The sequence below is a fragment of the Melospiza georgiana genome, chromosome 26, assembly GCF_028018845.1.
Source record: "Melospiza georgiana isolate bMelGeo1 chromosome 26, bMelGeo1.pri, whole genome shotgun sequence".
Lineage (NCBI taxonomy): Eukaryota > Metazoa > Chordata > Aves > Passeriformes > Passerellidae > Melospiza > Melospiza georgiana.
Genome location: NC_080455.1, coordinates 4,569,469 through 4,591,028, shown reverse-complemented (window position 1 = coordinate 4,591,028; position 21,560 = coordinate 4,569,469). Strand labels below are relative to the sequence as shown.

Here is a 21,560-nt window from a genome sequence, read left to right as displayed (position 1 = left end):
CGGGGCATGGCCAGACTCACCGAGGGCGAGGCGAGGAGGCAGCCGCCGCCGCTCCCGCCAGCGCCGCAGCCGCCCCCGCCGCCGCCGCCGCGCCGAGCCTCCCCCATGAGCAGCAGCGGCGGCGCGGAGCCCCCGGCGCAGCCCGACAGCATGAAGGACCTGGATGCCATCAAGCTCTTCGTGGGGCAGATCCCGCGCAACCTGGAGGAGAAGGACCTCAAGCCGCTCTTCGAGCAGTTCGGCAAGATCTACGAGCTCACCGTGCTCAAGGACCGCTACACCGGCATGCACAAGGGTGAGCGCGGCGCGGCGCGCACAAAGGGGCGGCGGGCCCCGGGTCGCTCCACGCGTGACCCACCGCGGTGTGCTGCTCTCCCACAGCCCCGCGTCCCTCAGCGGGGACTGGCAGCCCCGATCCGCTACCCGGGAACGCGTCCGCATCCCCAGCGCCCACGGGCGGGGTCTCCATCCCCGCGGCGGAGCCCCTCGGCCCCTCCGGCAGCCCCGGGCCTGTGGCCCCGTGTGGGGTGCGGTGACAAAGGCGGCGATGGGCAGCGCGGGCCGGGCCGAGGCTGCCGCGGAGCGCGGGGGCCGCAGCGGGACCGACCCTCGCTGGGCCACCCCCGAGGGGGCTCACACCGAGCCCGGGCACGGCTTCGGCGCTGCGGTTCTAAAATCCGTGCAACAAAGAATATTGGCCGCGAACGTGCTGCTGTCAGTGGCGTGTGGGGTAGGTGAGGGGCCTTGGTGATGGCACACGGGGAGATGAGGGGTCTCCCTTCGCTGAAGGGGGATCTTTAATGGGTGCTGAAAAGTTTGAGGAGGCTCCTTTAGCCTCGCTTATTGTTGTGTTTTTATGCTGAAGAGGTGCCGCGTTCGGCGTGGCGGCTCCCTTCAGTGGAGCGGCTCTACCCCACCCCAGCAGGTGTTTGGGATCTTGTGACCAGCGCGGCTCCAGCCAGGAAAGGAACTCACGGAGTTGTTTGCTGGAGGATGCCGGGGGTGATGGCAGCATCGCTCCCTGGCGCAGGTAGAACAACCTGCAGGGAGCCGACAGTGAGTGCCTTGAGAGCTGTCGGTGCTCAGCATGGGCTGCTGTGCCCTAAAATGATCTGTGGTGGGGCCATGTGTTGGTGCATGCTGGAGGGAGTGTGCAGCGCTTAAGTCGTGATGCTTCAGATTTAGGAGGAAGGGTAGGAAAAATCCAGTGCCTTGGCAACATGAACCATTCTAGACTGAACAGAAAGGGAAGAGGACAAGAAAAAAACAAGTGTATTTTCAAACAAAAGGCCAAATCTAACTCTCCAGCACAAAAGGAAAGCACTTTCTCATTGAAGCCCGTGGGGGCTGGGCTGGCATGAATTTAGCTGAAGAAGTGTGTCTGGTTGTGAGTGAAAAACGAGGATGCCATGTGCTTGTGTGCAAGGAACTGCATCCAAACCTGCTGCCAGGGGATGGTGAGTTGCAAGGTTTCAAACCCAGCAAGGAAGAGAATGGGCCCAAGGCAAGAGACAATTGCACATTTCATTCCAGTTGACATCTTAAATATAGACTGTGTGGTCTGAGGTCAGCTTCCAAGCAGGAGACAAATTCTAGGGATCTGCTTAGGTATGGAAATTAGAGGGGGCAGCAGTGGTATTCGCCAGATGTGTGTGATATTAACTTGCTGTTAAAAGCAGGATTTCTGCAGCAAAATAAATACATCCTTTTGGTTCTAACATTTTATTTGAGTGAATGTGGGTGTTGTTGGTCAGGGGTTCTGTCCAGAAGAGGCTGTTGAGGTGTGAGGTTCTCTCGTGGTTGTTGTGGGGTTATTTCCACATCTCTCCAGTTCCCTGTGCCCCTCCCTGTCCTGTTTTGTACCAAGTGAGAGGCTGGGATTCCTTTCCTGGTGCCATGAGTTTGCATGCAGATCCTCAGCCTGTTTTGGAACAGCCTCTCCAGAGAAGTCATCCCTTGACAAGGAAGTGTGTGGGGGTTTATCGTGCAGCCAGGGAACGGATCCACGATCCAGCCCACCCTGGTGCCTGCTCACTCTCATTTACCAGCTCTGGCTGCAGTGCTCCATGCTCATCCTGGTGAGGAGCTGCTGCTGGCATCTGCAGGCCTGCAAGGTGCCAGGCCTGACCCAGGAGCTGCAGTGTCACAGCACTGTCACAGCCCCCCAAACTGGGGACACTTTGGCTGCACTGAACACAAGCCACCTTTCTGGGGCAGTTCTAACAGCAGACTCAGTTTTCTCTCCCCACCTTCCTGATCTGCAGTGAGATCCAATTGACAGCTCACATGCAGCTTCCATCTGCTTTTTTTTCCCTTTTTCTCCCCAAAGGGGAGGAAGCAGTTGTGTGAGAAGCCAGCACTGCTGGTGAAGCCCAGCATGCCCTCTTGTATTCCCTTGCAGGAATATGGAGCTGAGCAGCCACCTCTGCCTCCAGGGAGGAAGAAAGGGTGGAAAAGGCCTGCCAGGGGCTGGAGGATGTGACTTGGGCTGCAGCTCCTCTGTGGGTGCTGAGAATGGATTAATTTGGTGGAGACAGAGGAGAATCTTAGAGATTTAAAAATATGAGCCCTGCTATTTTCATGGTTTTGTCAGTACCTGGCTAGTCATGTCTCAGCAACCTGGCTACTGGTAGCTGATACTGTTCCAGCCTAATATTATTCATGAGGCAGTTTTTCTATTTATGTTAATCACAGATCCATTTGCATGTTAATGGCAGTGTTTGTCTCAAAGCTAATATTTTCATGGGAAGGGAGGGGAGGTGTTTGAACAGGCTTTTGGAATGGGTCAGGGGAGGCTGAGTGGGCAGAATCAAGTGGAAATTTTTTGGCCTTGTGTTCCAGGATTAGGCAGAAGGCACTTCCTTCACAAGTGTCAACTGGATGGGTTTCCTAGGAGTGCTCATGGTGGGGAAAGTGGAGCCATTAAGGAGTGTGAGGTGCCAGAATGAATTGCAGGGGAATATTCAGCAGGGGCAGGAGCAGCCCTCTCCCAGTGTGTGGACAGATAGGTGCCTTTTCCAGAGGGATACAGAAGGATACAACACCACCCTCAGCCCAAGTTGCCTCCCTGGCAGCCCAGTTTTGACTCAGCTTCTGCAGCCTTGTAGATTAGCTCCCCACTGACTCCTCACTTCCCCTGCTGGAGTGTTTAATGTGATTTCTGATGCTAAGCAGAATCTCGAGATCCCTCCCTCCTGCACACCAGCAGCCTTTTCTTGCTCAAGGCTTTAGACTGCTGATGTGTGGAGTAATATTTAGGATCTGAAGGGACTGTAAATTCCAGAGTCAATGTGTAGTTTGTAGGGAGGATCAGGCACTGAATATGTATTTTATTTTTATGCAGTCTCTTTCAAGTGAAACTAGGCTGGGTTCTGCCTTCAGGGAGCTGGAAACCCTCTTGGAGCCCATGGAAGGAGGGTGGTACCACCAACACTGGTTTCCTGATAGATTTGAAGGCCAGGTCACCAAAGCCTCAAACAGCAGGTGGAATTGGGTATCTGTGTTTGAGGCTTTGGTGACCAGGCCTTCAAATCTGTTAGAAACAGATTAGAGAGGTTATAGAGTCTGGTCTCTCTGGTTGGACAACACTGGTGGGACATAGAGGGATTTTTGGCAGAATGATGGTGGCCTGGCTTTGCAGACAGACCTGGCTTTGCAGACAGGCCTGGCTTTGCAGGCAGTGCTCTGGGTGCTGTCCTGCATCCCCCCTGTGACACAGAGGGATTTTTGGCAGAATGATGGTGATGTGGCTTTGCAGACAGACCTGGCTTTGCAGGCAGTGCTCTGGGTGCTGTCCTGCATCCCTGTGACATGGAGGGATTTTTGGCAGAATGATGGTGATGTGGCTTTGCAGACAGACCTGGCTTTGCAGACAGTGCTCTGGGTGCTGTCCTGCATCCCTGTGCTGGGAATGGGTCATTGGCACTGCCTGGAACCTTCCAGGCTGACACTTCTGAACACCCTGAGCACTTTCTAACACCACATCCTCTGTCTCAGCAGGCACAGCTGACTTGGTGTGAGAAGTGCCCAAAGGGGCCTGAGCCTGTCTGAGCTGGCTGTTAAATAAAGCAGGGAATGTGGAAGTGAGAAAGCCCAGTGAGAGTGACAGGCCCTCTGCACCTCTGCACATCTCTTCAGATCCTTGGGTGGCTCTGTCCAACTCAAAGTTTTAGGAGCCCAAAGAACCCATGGAGGACAGGGTGAGCAGAATCCTGTCCCTGCATCCCAGGAGTAGCTGCACAAGAGATAATGGCTCTTCAGGAAGGAAGTTTATTTTCCCCAAATATTTATTTGCACAATTAGAGCGCAGTGTTTCTGCCACACCTTTTCCTCTATTTCTGACCAGGGCTTTGCAAAGAGAATGGAATTGATAATCTCCAAAACACCTGGTTGTGGAAGGCAGTAATCATATTTTCCAACATCTTTATCTCCCTACTTTCCAGAGCCACTACAGCTTCCCAGGTTGCTGCAGTTGGGGAAGTAGGAATGAGAGGAATGTCCTCAAGGCTTAGAGACAAGGAGAGCAGTGGACCAGGCTGTCCTGCACCTGCAGCCCCAGTCCAGACAGGACTTTAGAGGCTGCCTGAGTGCTGCTCCATGCTTGGGTGAGGAGAAGGAGCACAAGTGGCTTCTGCTGAGCAAATCCCCACACCCTTGGAAAGCAGAGCAGCATTGGGGATTGCATTTGGGTTGGAGTTGGAATGAGGCATCTTCAGGCCCCACAGTTACAGGGTGTTTCTCTGGAAGCTGCTGCCTCTTGGTACCTGAGCTGCTAAAAGGTGAGCAATGTTTCTGCCTTTGATGTAGGGAAGGATCAGAGGGCTCTAGGGAGGGGATTCAGGGCACTTTTTCATTGCTGCTGGTGGACCCAGGTGTTGCTGGCCTTTCCAAACCCCTGATCTGGCACATAACAGTTCCCTGTGTGAGGAGTGTCTCTCCTTTATCCCACTAAATGATGTGCCTTTGTCCAATTCTCATTTTCAGCTTGTCCTCCCATGGACTGGGGTTTTTGGGGGGGCTTTCCCTCAGTTTTGCCATTGCTGAGCACAGGAATATGGCAATCAAGGATGGGGTTTGCATGCTTCATGTGGACATAACTGTGCTTCTGTCCTGAGTTTTCTGAGGTTGATGGCTGGTGCTCCTGAGGCAAGAATAGTGCCTTCACTGCACGTGGGCATAGTACCAATGCATTGAAGCTTTTAGTGGAATAAATTGCTTATTCCCAAGTGCTGACTTGGGAGTTTTGTGAGCTAAACCTGGCCCAAATTATCTTATAATTCTGAGTCTTGTATGACTTGCAAAGTAGCAGCCTGGAGCAGCAGGTGGAATTGGGTATCTGTGTTTGAGGCTTTGGTGACCAGGCCTTCAAATCTGTCAGAAATAGATTATAGAGTTTGGTCTCTCTGGTTAAAGAGCTGCTTTTGGGGTTTGATGTCAGGGCAGTTTATGGTGAGAGTGAAAGCTGAAGGGAGCTTTCAGAGCCAGCTGCCTTTGCCAGGAGCAGTGAATCACCTGCATTCTTCCTGAACTCACTACATTTGTTAAATTATAACAATTTATAATTTATAATGAGGTCGTTATAATTTTAATTATAACAACCAAACCTGTAGGTCCCACGTTTGACTTTGGTGCAGCGTTCAAAATCTGTGCAATAAGGAGCTTTAATGAGCTCTCAGAGATACTTAGTGCTTGTGTGCTGTTTCTGGAAGGTTTTTTCCCCTAGCAAGAGGTGTGAGGACAGATGTGAGTGTGAGGACAGATGTGAGTGTGAGGACAGATGTGAGTGTGAGGACAGATGTGATGTGCTTACCTGCAGCACTTTCTTGGAGCTGGGATGGAAGAACAGGATAATGGTGTTGCTGTGGTTGGGATTGTCCTGAGGAGCTGGCCTCAAAGTTTGTGTACCTGGAGTCCCACTGGGGTGGAGGGGAGAGGTCCAGACAGTCCCTGCACCCACCTTTGGGTGCAGCTCATGGAGAGCTGAAGCTTTGGGGTACCCCAAGCCAGGCACAAGAATGTGGAGGCAGAAAAATGAGCTTTTCTGACCATAACAGTGCATCTGCAGCCCCAGCACAACAGTGAGGACAGGGAGGTTCATCTGCCAGCCAGAGGGACTCATCCTGCCTTTGCCTGGGATGTGAAATGCCACTGTGGATAGGAGGGGCACAAGTGAGGGGGTCAGATGCATTCTGAGTCTATTCTCCAGTGCTCTGCCTACCCTCATCTGAAACAACTCAAGTGACAGAGCTCCAGGCACTTCCCTGGGGAGATCATTCCACAGCCTAAATCTCTTTCTGCTAGGAAATGTTTCTTGATAACCAGCCAGATTTTTTCCTTTGCTTATTCTTAGCATCAGAGCACCCAAAGATGATCCCTCTTCTTCCTGGAGGGGCTACAACTCCTCCCCCTCCTCCCTTGGCTCCAGCTTTCCTCTGAGGTGTTGAGTCATATCTTGACTAAGAATGTCAGGATCTGGCCTTTTCTCTTCTCTGTGCTTTTTTATCTGGCTTCTTAGGCTGGCCCTTGCAGAATGCAGGATGCTCTGCTGGGCTCTGTATTGTCCTTGTGTACTTTGGTGGGTGTTTGTGTGCATCACACAGGGCCAGGCCTCTCCTGCCACAGCTCCCTGATTTGTCATCAATCTGGATCATGGAGCTTTTGTGTAAGCCTAAAATCCCAGGTATTTCTCTTCCTTCCTTGCTGCTTTTCTTCTTCGTGCTGGTCCTTTCTTCTGTCCTGATCCTTGTGTTTGGGGCTGTTTGTGCCTCAGACAGGATTAGTTTTCCTTTTGCTCCCCCTTGTTCAACACCTGTGTCAAGCCCCTTTATTCACTGGGACCCTTTTCCAGCTCTTAACAGACTTGAGATGTGGCCTGCAAATCCTTTCACGTTGTTTCTTTGTCCTTTTTTTTTTCCCCCCGGAGCTTTAGACACATCCAAATTATGTAACATTTGTGTTGATGTTCCTCTGCAAGTGCCTGTCTGAGTTGACACTGTGTATCTGCTGCAGGTTGTGCATTCCTCACATACTGTGCCAGAGACTCTGCCATCAAAGCCCAGACAGCCCTGCATGAGCAGAAGACTTTGCCAGGGGTAAGTCCCAGTGAATTGTGTGAATTGCCTGCAGTTGATGCTGTGGGCAGGATAATGGGGAATTTTCAGGGGAGGGAATGAGGGAGAGAAGTGGCTGAGATCAGTTTCCCTGCTTGTGGAAGAGAAGGGTGTTTGTTTCAGGGATAAGGGAGTGGAAGCACAGCACTGCTCCTCAGAGCTGCTGCTTTTCTGCTTTTTTCCTGTTTCTGTGCTGCTCTTTGCTCTCTGGGGTGTGTCAGGACTCCTTCAGCTTTCTATCCCTGTGGGCTTTGGGGTGAAGTGTGTGGGTGCACAGTGGGCACTGCTGAAAAACTCACAGGAGATAAGACACCAGAGCCTTTTTGCAGGTGTGCAGAACCTCCTGGTGCATCCAATTCCACTCTGCCATTGCCCTGCAGGGTGCCTGGATGGGGCTCTGATGCAGTGGCTGAATTGGATCAGCCTCTCAAAAATAAAAAGACTTGCCACAAGCCATTGTTTGGAAGAGAAATGAGATATTTGTAGGTGAGACAAGGACTGCTGGTCTGTTCCTGGCTCTTGCTGGTTTGGGAGCAGAGTTCAGTGGGATTTGAGGGAGGCTGGGCCCTGTGGAACAGGTCCCTCCTCTGCCTCCCTGGGAGCTGCTGGGGAGCTGGAAGGAGTTCTGGATTGTTGCCCTTCCCATTTTGGTGTGATTGAAGAGCTTTGACTGGGCAGTTCCCTTGCTGTACTGAGGGGGTTGATCAAGCACATTGAAAGGATTCATTTGGAGGTGAGTAGGAGGAGGAGTTGGGTACTTATAGATAGAAGCTCACAGGAGGCCCTGAGTGCTCAAGGCAACAGAATAATTAATGTAAACCAGGGGTCTCTGGAGGGTGGTTAGGAATTCTTAACCATAACATTTTTTCTTTAACCCATACAGGTCCAAAGAGCTTCTCTCACCTCTCCCAGCTGCCCTCAAGACCTCCACACATACACACATCATTTTCTATATTTGTTTATCTCTGCTTTTTTGGCATGGGCTGGAAAATGCATGTGACTTAATTATCACTTAACAAGGTCCTTATCTCAGGCCAGCCAAGGGGGAAGAGTACAAATAACCAGCACAAATGTGCCTGAGATATTTTTGTGTGATGGGAAATGGTTGGATTTTTAAACGAAAGCAGTGTGTTGGATTTTTAAACTAAACCTCATGTGTTGGTCCAGGGCAGAGCTGACAGTTCTATAAGAACAAGTCAAAGGATGGAGGAGCAGTTGAGAAGAGTCATGGTACAGTGCTGTTCATGCAGTGGGGAAGTCAGATGTGTCTCTGAAAAATTATTCATGGGAGTTTTGGTGGATTCAAGGCAATCTCAGGTTTGCTACAGTTCTACATGGGGGATTTGTTGCTTGTTTCACTGTGTTCTCTGCTGTCTGTGCTCTCAGGGGTTGTAAAAGCTGTGTGGAGCAGTGTTTAAAGCAGCAATTTATCTATGATGTGGTGATCTAAAGGCTTTTTATGTTAAGGGAGGTGTAAGACACTGCCTGGGAACAGTAAGAGATCTCTGGTAGGTGAGTACTTTTGAACATCCTTGTCTGGAGACAGTTAATGAGCAGTGTGGTGTAATTATGTTTCAGGATTAGGATGAAGATGAGCTGTGCTGCATTTGGAGCTATTTTCAGGCTGCCACTTCATCACATTTAGTTTCTCTTTTGTTCAGTCCCTCAGTGACCAAGAAGGCACAATTCTCTCTCTCTTTTTGGGCATGTGGAGATGGTTGCTTGCCATGGCCATGGGCTGGGTGAGCTGAGGTGACTTTCAGCCATGGTTTGGTGGTGTTTGTGTAGCATCACCTGTTCTTGTGGGCAGCACTTTGGAAATGAATCACAGACAGCAGAGCCAGGCAGTTCTTCCCTCTTGTAGGAACAAGGATGTAAAATTTCATCTCTGTTTATTCACATCTGGATCATCTTCTGGTGATCTCTGGGGCAAAGCCCATCCATCCCCAGGAGTTCAGCCAGGCCCCAGCACAGGGCAAGGGCACAGAATGTTCTGACCACACCACTGAGATTTCAGTCAATGGGCCACACTCTGATTTCTTGTGCATTTTACCCATATCCTTTCTCTGCATTGCACATAGCAGGAAAAGAAAGAAAGCTGAAGGGTTATGAAGTGTAGGGTGACACAAACTGTCACCTGAGTGCATGACAGGAGGTTTAGAGACATCAAGGGATCCAACTGGCAGAGGAAAGATCTTGTGCTGATCCTACACTTGCTGTTGTACCACCAAGCAGCCACAGATGCCACAAGAACCAAAATACCTTCCTTTGTTTGCCTCAATGCAGAGAGCTGTGCTTGAACTCAACACTTCCTGAGCCTGAATAGAGACAAATGAGATTTTTGGTCCAGACTGAGGATTTGGTAAGGACAGTATGGAAATGCTCTGATGTGGTTTCTGAGATGCTCAGGCTGTGATCAGGCATCTGGAGCAGCATTTCTGGGTTCTGTTCCAGGCTGTCACTGGGTAGGTCTGGGCTCACAGAGGTGTTGCTGGGATCCTCCAGGTCTGGTGCCAGCAATGTCAGCCCACCTGCAGGGCCATGAGTGCAGTGTAGCTTACCTAGGCTTTTATCTATAGTTATATTTATATTTTAGGTTTTCCACATAAGTCTGTAGGAATCACTGTTGTCTGTATTTATTCTTGTGGCATTTGGGGCAAGTTCTCTTTGTATGAGGTCAAAATTCTGTTTTGTTTCTGTATTGAGTGCAGTTGGATGTATGGTAACTGAATGGAGTTTAAACTCTAAAAAGCTCATTTGTTAACAGTAAGGCTCAGCATCTTATTCTGAGGTAGACAGAACTTTGGCTTTTACATTCTTTTATATGGTCCAATGTGCTCAGGGTGTAAAGGAGCAAGACTCTGATAGAATCATCATGTTGGGAAGGCCTCTGAGATTATTGAATCCAACATTAACCCAGCCCTGCCAAGTGCACTGAACCATGTCCTTAAGTGCCACATTTGATGGTGACTCAACCAGTCTCACCTGTACATATTGTATTATCTAACACACCTGTGCTGCCCTCAGAGCTGCTGAATTGTTGAAATCAGGCCTTCAAGGCTATTTCCTAAATTTGGTGCCCTCTCCAGCTGCCAGCCAGCCCAGCAGTGCAGTGTTTCACCTTCTCCCCACTGCCTGGCACGCTCCTCCCTGCCTCACTGAAATGATATTATATCTCAATAACCCATGCCTTTGATTCGTGATTGTGCCTTCACTTTGCTGAGTTCTGAAAGGAATTGGAGAGGTTATTAATGACACACAGTGATCACACAGCAAGTTAAAGCCTCTTGCTAAGTGAAATTTGAGGGAAAAGCATGCAGCTTTTCAATATTTCGCAGAAACGCTCTATGTCTCTTTTCATTTGCAGCCAGACAGTTGCAAATTACATAAAATTGCTCCTGAAGAAGAAGAGGAAGAAGAATAGAGGGAGGAAGTGGAGGGGGGGGAGGTTTAAAAAAATAATTCTTTTGGCAAGGTACAGTTCCAGTTTTATTTCTATGCAGAACAAAGAAAGGCCTGCTGAAAGGTAGGCAAGTAAGTGGCAGAAATTGGTATTGATCCAAGCTGGGAATAAGGGCAGTTTAAGAGCAGTGATGAGGGTACTGAAATGTGGCCACATCATAGGGAGAACTCATGGATGCAGGGACACAGGAATGGAAAATTACAGAGAGCAGCAGCATGAGAGCAGACACAGGCTCTGGGAATGCACCAGGGGTTGAGATGCTGCAGCACTAATTCAGGTGGTTGGGCACCAGCATCGTGCAGAGAGCCAGCAGAGCTGGAGCAGGGGGCTGTGTCCTGTGTGCTGCCAGCAGCAAGGGCTCACCTGGGCCATCTGGCAGCATCCACAGCCCGTGGTGGCAGCAGGGAGCACAGGAGGCACTTTGGTGGAGAGGGCAGAGCATCTCATTCTCCCCTCCCCTCTCATTTCTGCCATACTGGTGTGAAACCAGCCTGGACCAGTATTTCTGAAAGTTTTTAGTGGTCTAAATGTTTGGTGAGGTTTGAAGCTGTGCCCTGCTCATTAATCTTTGCAGCTTGAAGCCTTGAACAGGGCAGGGTGGAGATGTTTTTCCCATGTCCATGCTGCAGGTTTGAGAGACAATGCCATTGCTGAGAGCCATGCAGCATTATCAGTTAGAAATACAGAGAAATACATTTCCAGGCTATCTCATGGAAATGGCAGCACCAGGACATGAAGGTGCTGGGCTAAAGCAGCCTCTGGTCAAGAAACAGCAGAAATGTCTGTTCAGTGCAGAGAGAATTGAAAATACTCGTGCTGTTGAGGGTTTGGCTGAGGTTTGAAGCTGGACCCTGCTGATTAATCTTTACAACTTGAACCCTTGAGCAGGGCAGGGTGGAGATGTTTTTCCCATGTCCATGCTGCAGGTTTGAGAGACAATCCCATTGCTGAGAGCCACGCAGCATTATCAGTTAGCCTTGGCTAATGCTCTTTGTATTTCTATCTCATGGAAATGGCAGCACCAGGACATGAAGGTGCTGGGCTAAAGCAGCCCAGAAGCAGCAGCAGAAGTTCAGTGCCTGAACTTCAGCCTGTTCAGTGCAGAGAGAATTGAAAATACTTGTGCTGTTGAGGGTTTGACTTGAGGGGCTGAGAACTCTCAGTGAGGCAAAGCCCCAGTGAAGTGCCTGCACTGAAGATGAAGCTGCCAAGGCAGACATTGCCTCCTGTTCCCTGTGGACCTGGAAGAACAGTGAAATTAAAGATCAGCACCCATTCCCACATGCTGCCCAAGTGGACACACATGCAGGCTCTGTCCTGTGCACAAGGGCTCTTCCTTTCTCCAGAGGAATTGCTGCCCTTGGCACAGCCAGGCCCTGGCATCTCCTTGCAGCACAAAGCTTTGACTTTTGCCTCTCAGAGCTGGCTCTTCCCTGCTGGTCTCACTTTGCTGTGCTGCTGAACTCACCTGTACCTGCACACCAGCCCACAGGCACCCCCTCCTGGGTGAGGCTCCACATTTCCCCCTCTCTGGGGTCATTTGGGGTGTGAGCCTGCACACAGCTTTGTGAACATGATGGAGATGGGATCACAGGATAATTTATGGTGCAAGAGACCCCTGGGGTCTGTGCTCAAACCCACTCAAAGCAGGGCTGACTACACCACATCACTGAGGGCCTTCTCCAAATGAGATTTTACTGTCTCCAGGGGCATCCTGCAGTCACCTGGGGCCTCTTTTCTTGTCTGCCAGCACCCCTAAAGGGAAACAGCTTCTCTCATATCAGCCCAGAGCAGGCTCAGGGGATTTATGTGGGGTTTGGGGTGGGTTTTCCCGTGGGTGTGTCAGTATCCACGGAGGTTTTGCTCTGCTGGGATTGTCAGTGTTAGTGGTTGCCAAGGGAACTGGCACAGCCACTCTGTGTGTGCAGGCAGAGGGTCCCTGTGCCTCCCCCCTCTGTTACATCACCAGAAATGGCTTTTCCTGGCCACTGTCATTACCTGCCATGGGGCAGGAGAAGGGAAGGTGCAGCAGTGAACCTGCCAGCACAGCCAGGATAGCTTTCTGCAGGCTCTGCAGAGCTGCTGAGTCCATCAGCTCAGACACTGCTGCCCCAGGCTCTTCCCTTCCCCTTCCCCTTCCCTGCTTTTTTGGGGTTTTTGGAGGCTGCACCTTGTGCACAGGAAACCCCTGAAGGTGCTCCCTGGACCAGTGGGGAAGGCTCAGGATGCTGGGGGTCCTTTCCAGTGGATCAAAGCCAGCTGATGTGTGCTCCCAGCTTTTCCCTCTGCAGCTTTCTTGCACAATTTGGTGACCCATCTTACTGCTGCTTTTTGCAGGCCTTAAGCCCTGAGCATTCCTTGGGGCAATTTCCTTGACAAATGTGACAATCCTGGGCAAGTCTCTAAAGCAAGATGCTGCAGCTGACACAGGACTGTGGGTCTGAGCAATTCCTTGACAAATGTGACAATCTTGGGCAAATATCTGAAGCAGGATGCTGCAGCTGACACAGGACTGTGGGTCTGAGCACTGGCCATGCCAGGTCCATGGCTTTCTCAAGTCCAGAACAATCTGTTTTTGTGGTCTTGATGAACTTTCTAGAGGAGTTTTTGGGGTTTTCAGTGTCATCAGTCCTTCAGCAATCTTCCTTGCTTGTGCATAAAGATGTAGCTGAGCCATGCAGGCAGAAGCTGTGTGGTTTGTACTCTGGGATTCACATCCTGCTTCTGCCACAGACTTTGTGCATGATCTTCATCACCACATGCCTCAGTTCCTCCACCTGGAACACACACTGCTCATAATTATCCTTGTCTCCTCCATAGCAGGATTGAATGAGGTGAATTCATAAGCAGCCTGTAGAGCTGTGCCAGAACTTGGTGCTGATGTTGCTCATGTTTCTGTATTAGACAACCCCTCTTTCTCAGGGAAGGATGGTTCTCCTGGACAGGACTGAGGCACACTGAGATGGCAGAGGGAAGATGCAAGCAGGACACTTGAGCACTGAGACTGCCACTAATCCATTCCCAATCAGAAACAGAATCCAAATGAACAAATTAGCATTTAGATTTATGAGCTCTGCCCACTTAGAAGTGATTATGATCATTCAGGCAGGGCATTTTGAACTGGCCAGAGGAGGACAAGCCCACAATTTGTAAAAGGAAGAGCCTAAGACCTAATTCTGCCAGTGGCCTTGGATGCCTTTTGGTCTTTGCCATCCCAGAGGAGCCAGCCTGCATTGTGTGCTTTGTACACTCTGCTTGTGACCCTCTTACACTCTGAGGTTCCCCTGCATTGCACCTTAGGGGCTATTTTACATCACTTCCTTGTAATTAATAGAGAGGCTTGCCCTGCTGTCTCAGGGGGCTTTTTCCTTCCATCCAGCTTTTGCAGTTTGAAAGCTGAAGAAGGGGGAATCTGGGAATCTTCTCCTTGAAGAACAGGGCTGTCAGATTGCTGAGCTGACTGCCAGCTCATGCTGGGCACTGATTGAGCATGGGGAGCCAGTTCACCTCCACAAGTCTTTATTTGGGGTGTGGTGAGAGAAGTGGTGCATTTTGGCTTTGGTGAAACCATAGCAAAGCTTCCTGTGACTTCAGGAGTGCCAGGATGTTTGATGCCAGGTTCTTGTGCTACAAAGGTGGGGAGCATTTCCTCAAAAGCAGAGGGGAAGGGTTCCCTGCTTCTCTGTGCTGCCCAGTCCTGGGATTTGGGTTTGATGTAATCCAGACACTTTCCCCAAGGCCTCTTAGCCTTTCCCCTTTCCTGGAAGTCTCTGGGCTGCAGTGGCATGGGTTGGACTCCATGATCTTAAAGGTCTCTTCCAACCTAGAAATTCTGTGATTCTGTGACCCTCCCTGTGGGTGTCTCCTCTCTGTTCTCAGAGGGCTGCACAGGACATGGCTGCTGTGTGATGCTCCTGAGCTTGGCTGCCTTTGCTTCCCTCCAGGAATCCCCCCAGAAATCCAGCAAGGCTCCTGAGAGGGGCAATGGTGCAGGCAGAGAAACCTCAGTGAGAGCTGAGAGCAGGGACAGCTGTGTTGTGCATCCAGCCAGGAGGGAAATGTGAGGGAAAAGCTGGAGCAGGAGCTTTGCTGCCCATCTGGTGCCCAGTGCTGCTGCAGAGGATTTCCTGAGTGCAGTGGGTCATGGAGCTGCCAGCCCTTGCAGTGCCAGCAGCAGTGGGTGAGGAGGACCCTGAGGTGTGAGGGACAGGGGACATTTGGCCCTTGGTGTCCTGACAGCATGTGCTAAATGTTAATGTGATATTCTTAAGAAATGAAGACTAATAATGCTCAGCTGAATAATTGAACAGGGGAAGGCAAAGCTCAGCTTGTGAGGCAGGTGCAGGCTCATGAATCATTTGCTGGAATTCTCCATCCTACACATGTGCTCACCTCTGTGTTCCTGTGTGGTAAAAGGCATCCATGTCCTTCCACTCTGGGAATTTAGGGCAGGCACATCCTGACTGCTGGGTATATACAAATACAATTTTCTTATTCAGGTGTGCTCTCTGATTACTGAGCTGGGTGTGTAAAAATACAGTTTTCTTATTCAGGTGTGCTCTCTGATTGCTGTGCAGCCTCAGGTGATGACTGGAGGCCAGGAGAATTTGTACTTCCAGAAGTGGGTCCTCCACTGCTGTTCCTCTCTTTCTCCCTCAAATGGGAGAGGTAAAACTTGACCATTCCTACTGTGTGTCCTGCAGGGGACAGAGCTCTTTGTCTGAGACCTGTACGCAGAATTTAGGGACAGTGCTTAAGGCCTTAAGTTGGTTTAGTTAAAGCTGCTGTGGACTCCCTGTGTTAGAGAGGCCTTTGATAATTTTTTCATCTTTGGTGGCAACATGAGAGTGGTGATGGAAGCCTCTTGTGTGCAAGGAGGAACAGGGCTCCTTCTGCCTCAGATGAGAGACAAATCTGCCAGACAATCCTGCTGCTCTTCTCCAAGCCTCAGCATCTGCACAAATTTCTTGTATCTCGTTTCCTTCTCTTTCCCTTTATCTTCCAGAGCAGATAAAGACCAGCTCAGAGCCTCTGGAAATGGGCAGGGCTTGATCTGTCATGGGCAGGGGAAAGTCTTTCAATGCCCACCCCAGGGGCTGTTTCAGGTGGGCAGGAGAGGAGCTGTGGCCATATCTGGGGGTGCAGGGCAGCCCTGATTCCTCTTGTATTCCCAATCAGGAGCTGCCTCTGGGTTTGCACCATTGCTGTGCTGGCACTGCCACCACTGCCCGGGCATCGTGGGCACATCACCTCACGGGGTCAGTGACCCTGAGGGATGCCACTGAAATCCTCCCCCAGGATTCCAGCTTTGGTGGGGTCACGTCCCTGGGGTGTGGGGGAAAGGCCAGGGATGGACAGATGGGGAGAGGGGGCCCCTTCCCCAGAGATGATATCAAAATGTCTCTTTTGTGCAAAGCACAGGGAATGCCCCCAAGAGCTGGTTTCCATGGCAACTGCAAATGTCAGGTTCCATGTGGTGAATAACCGTTTCCATGACAACACCTCCTTTATCCTAGGTGCTGGGAGCTGGAGTGACAGCCCTGCTGGGGGAGGGGACAGGGAGATGGCCTCAGGTACTTAACCTCCCCCCATCCTCCCCTCAGCCCCTGCAGCCCCGGCAGGGAGGTGCTGGCTGTGTGTGCCCTGCATTTCCACAGCATCCCTGCTGCCCCTCCTACCCCCACACGGCTCTGGGGCTTTGGCTTCCTCACAGGAGCTGAGAGCTGAGTCTGTGCCTCACCTCCCTCCCCATCAGCTCAGCTGGTTTTGCATCCTGGCTAGAAACAAAACCGTTCCTTGGTGCTGGGGGAATCCATGTCCTGGATGTGACGTGGCCAGCTGCCTCTGCTGGCTCTGCAGGGAGCTCTCTCTGTTCTGAGCACACATCTGGGCTGCCTGCCCTCTCCCACTCAGCCTCTGCCAGCCTCAGCTTGCACAGGCAGCGTGCCAGGGCCCGTGAGCACTGGCAGCAGCCTCTCAGCAAGGAAATCTGAGGCTTTGTGCAGCAATCCCTGACCTCAGGCTCCTGAATCACTGCCCCACGTCCCACTCAGCTCAGCAAAGGGGTGCTGGGCCCTCAGCAGCTCCTGGTGACTTCCAGTGCTGCAAATGCTGGGGCCACATGGCAGTAGGACATCAGGAGCTCTGCAGATCCCTGCAGCTGAGCAAGGGTGGGGAAAGGACCTGGGTAGGATTGGTGGGGGTAGGATGGTCAGGACAGACAGACACGAGAGATCTCTGCAGCCAGGGCATGGAACTTGGGGTTTATTGCAAAGGGCCTGGGTGCAGGGCCCTGCTGGGAGCTGCCAGGCACAGCTCAGAGCAGGCCCGAGAGGAGAGAGGGAGAGAGAGGATGAGAGGGTGAGAGAGAAAAGCATAAGAGAATAAAAGGGGTAAGAGAGTCACAGGTAAGAGCTAAGAGAGCAAAGTTCCTGTTCCAATACAATAAATCATCTGTGTTGAATATTCTGATTCTCACTATCCAATCTAGTACAGGATACAAATCCTACAGCATTTCCATACAGCCTATAAGAATCACTACATTACCACACTGTGTTACATTTTAAACCCTTAAAACTCCTCTTTGGTTCCCTTCTGCCAAGCTGTAGGGTCTGCTCAGACCCTTGGGCCTGTCTGCAAGCAGAGGGTGTTGTTCCATCAAAAGGGGATTACCTTCAGCCAGCCACACCATTGTTTTCCAGTTGTTCAGTAACTGAGGTATCTCAAAGCTTGCTTTCATTTCCATCTCACTTATAGTTTCCATATTCTCAAAATTTTTGCCAGGCAATCATATTTATAAGGCTTTCCTGTTTCATCTTCCCCAACAGACCTGCAGCTCTGTCTCTTCCCTAAATGATTCAGCAGCTCTTGGGGCTGTTTTTGTCAAGGTGCAGCATGGCAGCAGCTGGGCCTTCCTTTGGGGAGCTGCCAGCCCATCCCTGGGGCCATTTTCAGCAGCCCCATGGTCAATCCTTGAGGCAGGAATGGTGTGGGTCTTCTCCAGCCTCTGCTTATCCTGCCTGGGCTCCTTCAGCCAGAGGAAAACAGCTTCAGAGCCCCCAGCTGCCAGGCTGTGTGCCATGCCAGGCCATGCCAGCCGCCACCTCCTGGTTGGCATCTCTGCCCTGTGAACTGCAGAGCCACCTCACAGGCTTCCTCCAGCTCTTGGGGATGTGGAGACTGACAAGCCTTCCACATATTTCATGCTGGCTTTTAAACACATCTCACTTGGTGACTTTTATGGCTTGATTTCATTTTCTGTTTGCTGTTTTTCCTCAGGGGTTTCCTAAAAGAGGGAGCAGGCTGTGTCTGGACCTGCAGCTCGTGTGCAGGCCTTGCCTGCAACATTCTGATTGTTTTTTTATTATGAATGTCACTGATTCAGGTCACTGTCAGCCCCTGTGAGTGATGCTGAGAGCCATGGAGTGAGATGTGCTGTGAATGTGGAAATCTGCCCTGTGCACCATTCCTTGGAGGATATTCTGGTGCACTTGGATCCTGCTAGCTGGGAAAGGAGGCTACAGCTTGTCAGCTGCCTGTCTGGGCAGCACAGGACACACAGCCCTGCCAGCAGATGAGTTTTGCCCTGCTTTTCAAAGCAGACACTTAAAGCTGTGTGTTCCTAAATGCAGCTCTTCTGTCTCACCTGGAGAGTCCCCAAACCATGTGAGCTAAGCTACCCTTGAGGCTTGTTTGTGCTTGGATTATTGCTGCTGACACTAATGGCTGCAAGAGAAGGAAAAACCTCTTCTCCACACCCAAACAAGAGGAGTTTTGCCACTTTCAACCTGAGCATTTCCTCTGAGGGCTGGAGATGAGAGATGTTGGAGAGCAGCCCTGCCCTTCTCAAGAGCTTCTCTGGTGTCTGTGTGAGGGCTGGGAAGGGGGAGACAGCACAGCCCTGCTTGGCCTGCTGCTCCTGGACAAGTTCTCAAGAGCTTCTCTGGTGCACAGAGCTGTCAGTGTGAGGGCTGGGGAAGGGTGGACAGACAGCTCTGCTTACCCTACTGCTCCTGGCCAAGTTCTCAAGAGCTTCTCTGGTGCACAGAGCTGTCAGTGTGAGGGCTCTGGAAGGGGGGACACCACAGCCCTGCTTGCTGTGCTGCTCCTGGACAAGTTCTCAAGAGCTTCTGTGGTGCACAGAGCTGTCTGTGCAAGGGCTAGGGAAGGGGGAATGGCACAGCCCTGCTTGCCCTGCTGCTCCTGGCCACGTTCTTAAGTTCTCAAGAGCTTCTGTGGTGCACAGAGCTGTCAGTGTGAGGGCTGGGGAAGGGTGGACAGACAGCCCTGCTTGCTGTGCTGCTCCTGGACAAGTCCTCAAGAGCTTCTCTGGTATCTGTGTGAGGGCTGGGGAAGTGGGAATGGCACAGCCCTTCTTGCCCTGCTGCTCCTGGCCACGTTCTCAAGTTCTCAAGAGCTTCTGTGGTGCACAGAGCTGTCTGTGTGAGGGCTGGGGAAGGGGGAATGGCACAGCCCTGCTTGCTGTGCTGCTTCTGGACAAGTCCTCAAGAGCTTCTCTGGTATCTGTGTGAGGGCTGGGGAATGGGAGACAGACAGCCCTGCTTGCTATGCTGCTCCTGGCCAAGTTCTCAAGAGCTTCTGTGGTGCACAGAGCTGTCTGTGTGAGGGCTGGGGAAGGATGGACAGACAGCCCTGCTTGCCCTGCTGCTCCTGGCCACGTTCACAGGCAGTGTCCCCTCCCTGCTGCAAGGACAGTCCGTGGTGGCTCAGTGGGTGACGTGGCCGTGCCTGCACTGAGTCAGGGCACACACAGGAAGAGCTCCCAGGCACAGCCTCACCTCAGGCCACTGCTCAGGCTCCAGTCACATGGTGCTGAGCTGCTTCCTCAGAGTCCTGCCTGTGCTGAGGAGGCAGAGCTTTGTGCATGGTGGGCATTTCCAGGAGAGCTGAACGGGGAAAAGCGCCAGGTTCCTTTTGGAATAAAATGCTCCCTTCTTCAAGGGTACTGCTGGCCATCACAGTGTCTTGGTTTCCCTTCTGCCTCTCCCCTTCCTGTGCCCTGTTGCCAGTGCCCTCAGCAGCCTGTGCTGGGCACTGGGCCAAGCAATAACCTCTGCATTTCTGTTCCCTTGCAGATGGCACGCCCGATCCAGGTGAAGCCTGCGGACAGCGAGAGCCGTGGAGGTAGTTGTCATCTCTCCTTGTTTCTCCTTTGGTGGCCCTGGGCTTGTGAGGGAGACCAGGAAATGAGACACAGGGTCCTGGCTCTGTGTGAGGAGGGGTCTGTGTGTGGCAGAGAGATGGGGGCAGGAGGGCAGTGCAGGGACACAGCAGGTGCTGAGGGTGATGGTGTGGCTGCCCCCTCCTCGCTTTCCTGTAGGAGCATCAGGGGGGTAGGATGGACAGAGATGAGAGATCTCTGCAGCCAGGTTGTGGAACTTGGGTTTATTGCAAAGGGCCTGGGTGCAGGGCCCTGCTGGGAGCTGCAGCCACAGCTCAGAGCAGGACTGAGAGAAGAGAGGGGGAGAGAGTAAGGGAGTAAAAAAGGTAAGAGAGCAAAAGGGTAAGAGAGCGAAGTTCCCGTTCCAATACCATAAATCTTCTTCTGTGTTGAATATTCTGATTCTCACTAACCAATGTAGTACAAGATACAAATCCTACAGCATTTCCATACAGCCTATAAGAATCATTATATTACCATTACTGTGTTACATTTTAAACCCTAAAAACTCCTCTTTGGGCCCTTTCTGCCAAGCTGTAGGGTCTGCTCTGCCCCTTGGGCCTGCCTGCAAGCAGAGGGTGTTGTTCCATCCAAAGGGGATTACCTTCAGCCAGCCACACCATTGTTTTCCAGTTGTTCACTAACTGAGGGATCTCAGAGCTTGCTTTCATTTCAATCTCACTTACAGTTTCTATATTCTGAAAATCTTTTGCCAGGCAATCATATTTATAAGGCTTTCCTGGTTCATCTTCCCCAACACTTTGGGTGCCATCAGCCTGGCAATGTCCCCAGGACATTACTGTGTGGCACTGAGGCTCCTGCAGCCTTTGGGAAGAGATTCCTTCATTCCTACACCTGCCCAGCCCACTAAGAGGCAGATCCCTGCAGCAGCACTGGCTTTTTAATGTGTTCAGCTCACTGGTGTGCAGCTGATTCTCCTGTCTGCAGCTCCCTCCACTGCCTCCCCCATCACTGCTGAGCTGCCTCAGTCCTGCAGCAGCCCCCAGCACATTGTCAAGGCCAAAATGCTGTTGCAGAAAAGATCACATGATGGGGAAATAATGTCTGAAGGGAAAGGATTCTGAGATGGAGGTGCTGTCAGCCTGCAGGGGACAGCTTGGGCAGAGCAGCATTTGCTGAGAAGTTCAGAGCTGGGAACAAGAGAAGCTGGTAATTTAATGGGGAGCTCTCAGCAGCTCAAATGCCTCCTCCAGGTGGAGAAGGTTTGCAACTTCAGCCCTTTCCAAATCCATTAACTCATTTTGCCTCTTTTCCTTGCTTTACTGATCTATTTCTTCTCCTTTTCTCTCCATGCCTTGTGCTGTTGGTGCTGCCCCTGAAAGCAGTTTAGTAGAGGCCAGGGGAGGGTTTGTGTGCTGCTGTTTGTGCTGTGGGACAGCATTTTATTTCGATTTCAAAGGTTTTTATTTTACATTCCCAAACAGTTTGTAGTGACTGTCACTGCCAAGAACATGAGATATATTTTATAATATTTTGTGTGAATGTTTGTATTTCTGGTTGTGTGATATTCAAAAACCAGGGGGCTGATTTGGAAACAAGCTTTTGGCCAAGGAAATCTCTAAGTTTATGAAAAGTACCACATTCCCTAATGGTTACAAATGTCAGAACACCAACTCTGCTTCCCATGGACAAGAACAGAAACCTTTGGGCTCTGAGCACCTCCCTGCAGGCTCCTTGCAGCTCCCACAGGACAAACTGGAATTTTTCCTGAGGCAGGAGCAGCACCCTCTGTTTGTCTGGGACAGGTTTCTCTCCTGATATATTTCTGTCCTGATGCTCCACTTGT

General features: G+C 51.2%; 1 protein-coding gene across 2 annotated transcripts in view; it reads left to right on the top strand.

Moving 5' to 3' along the window:
• Window positions 1-6: 6 nt before the first annotated feature.
• CELF5 (CUGBP Elav-like family member 5) overlaps window positions 7-21,560 on the top strand; it is a 42,074-nt gene continuing 20,520 nt past the window's right edge. Inside the window, exons 1-3 of one of the 2 annotated variants that reach the window (XM_058040714.1) lie at window positions 7-295; window positions 7,009-7,091; window positions 19,668-19,716. In XM_058040714.1, coding sequence (XP_057896697.1) covers window positions 7-295; window positions 7,009-7,091; window positions 19,668-19,716 — 421 coding nt within the window. Of the gene's footprint in view, window positions 296-7,008; window positions 7,092-19,667; window positions 19,720-21,560 lie in introns of both variants that reach the window. The other variant, XM_058040712.1, reaches the window with a different exon arrangement.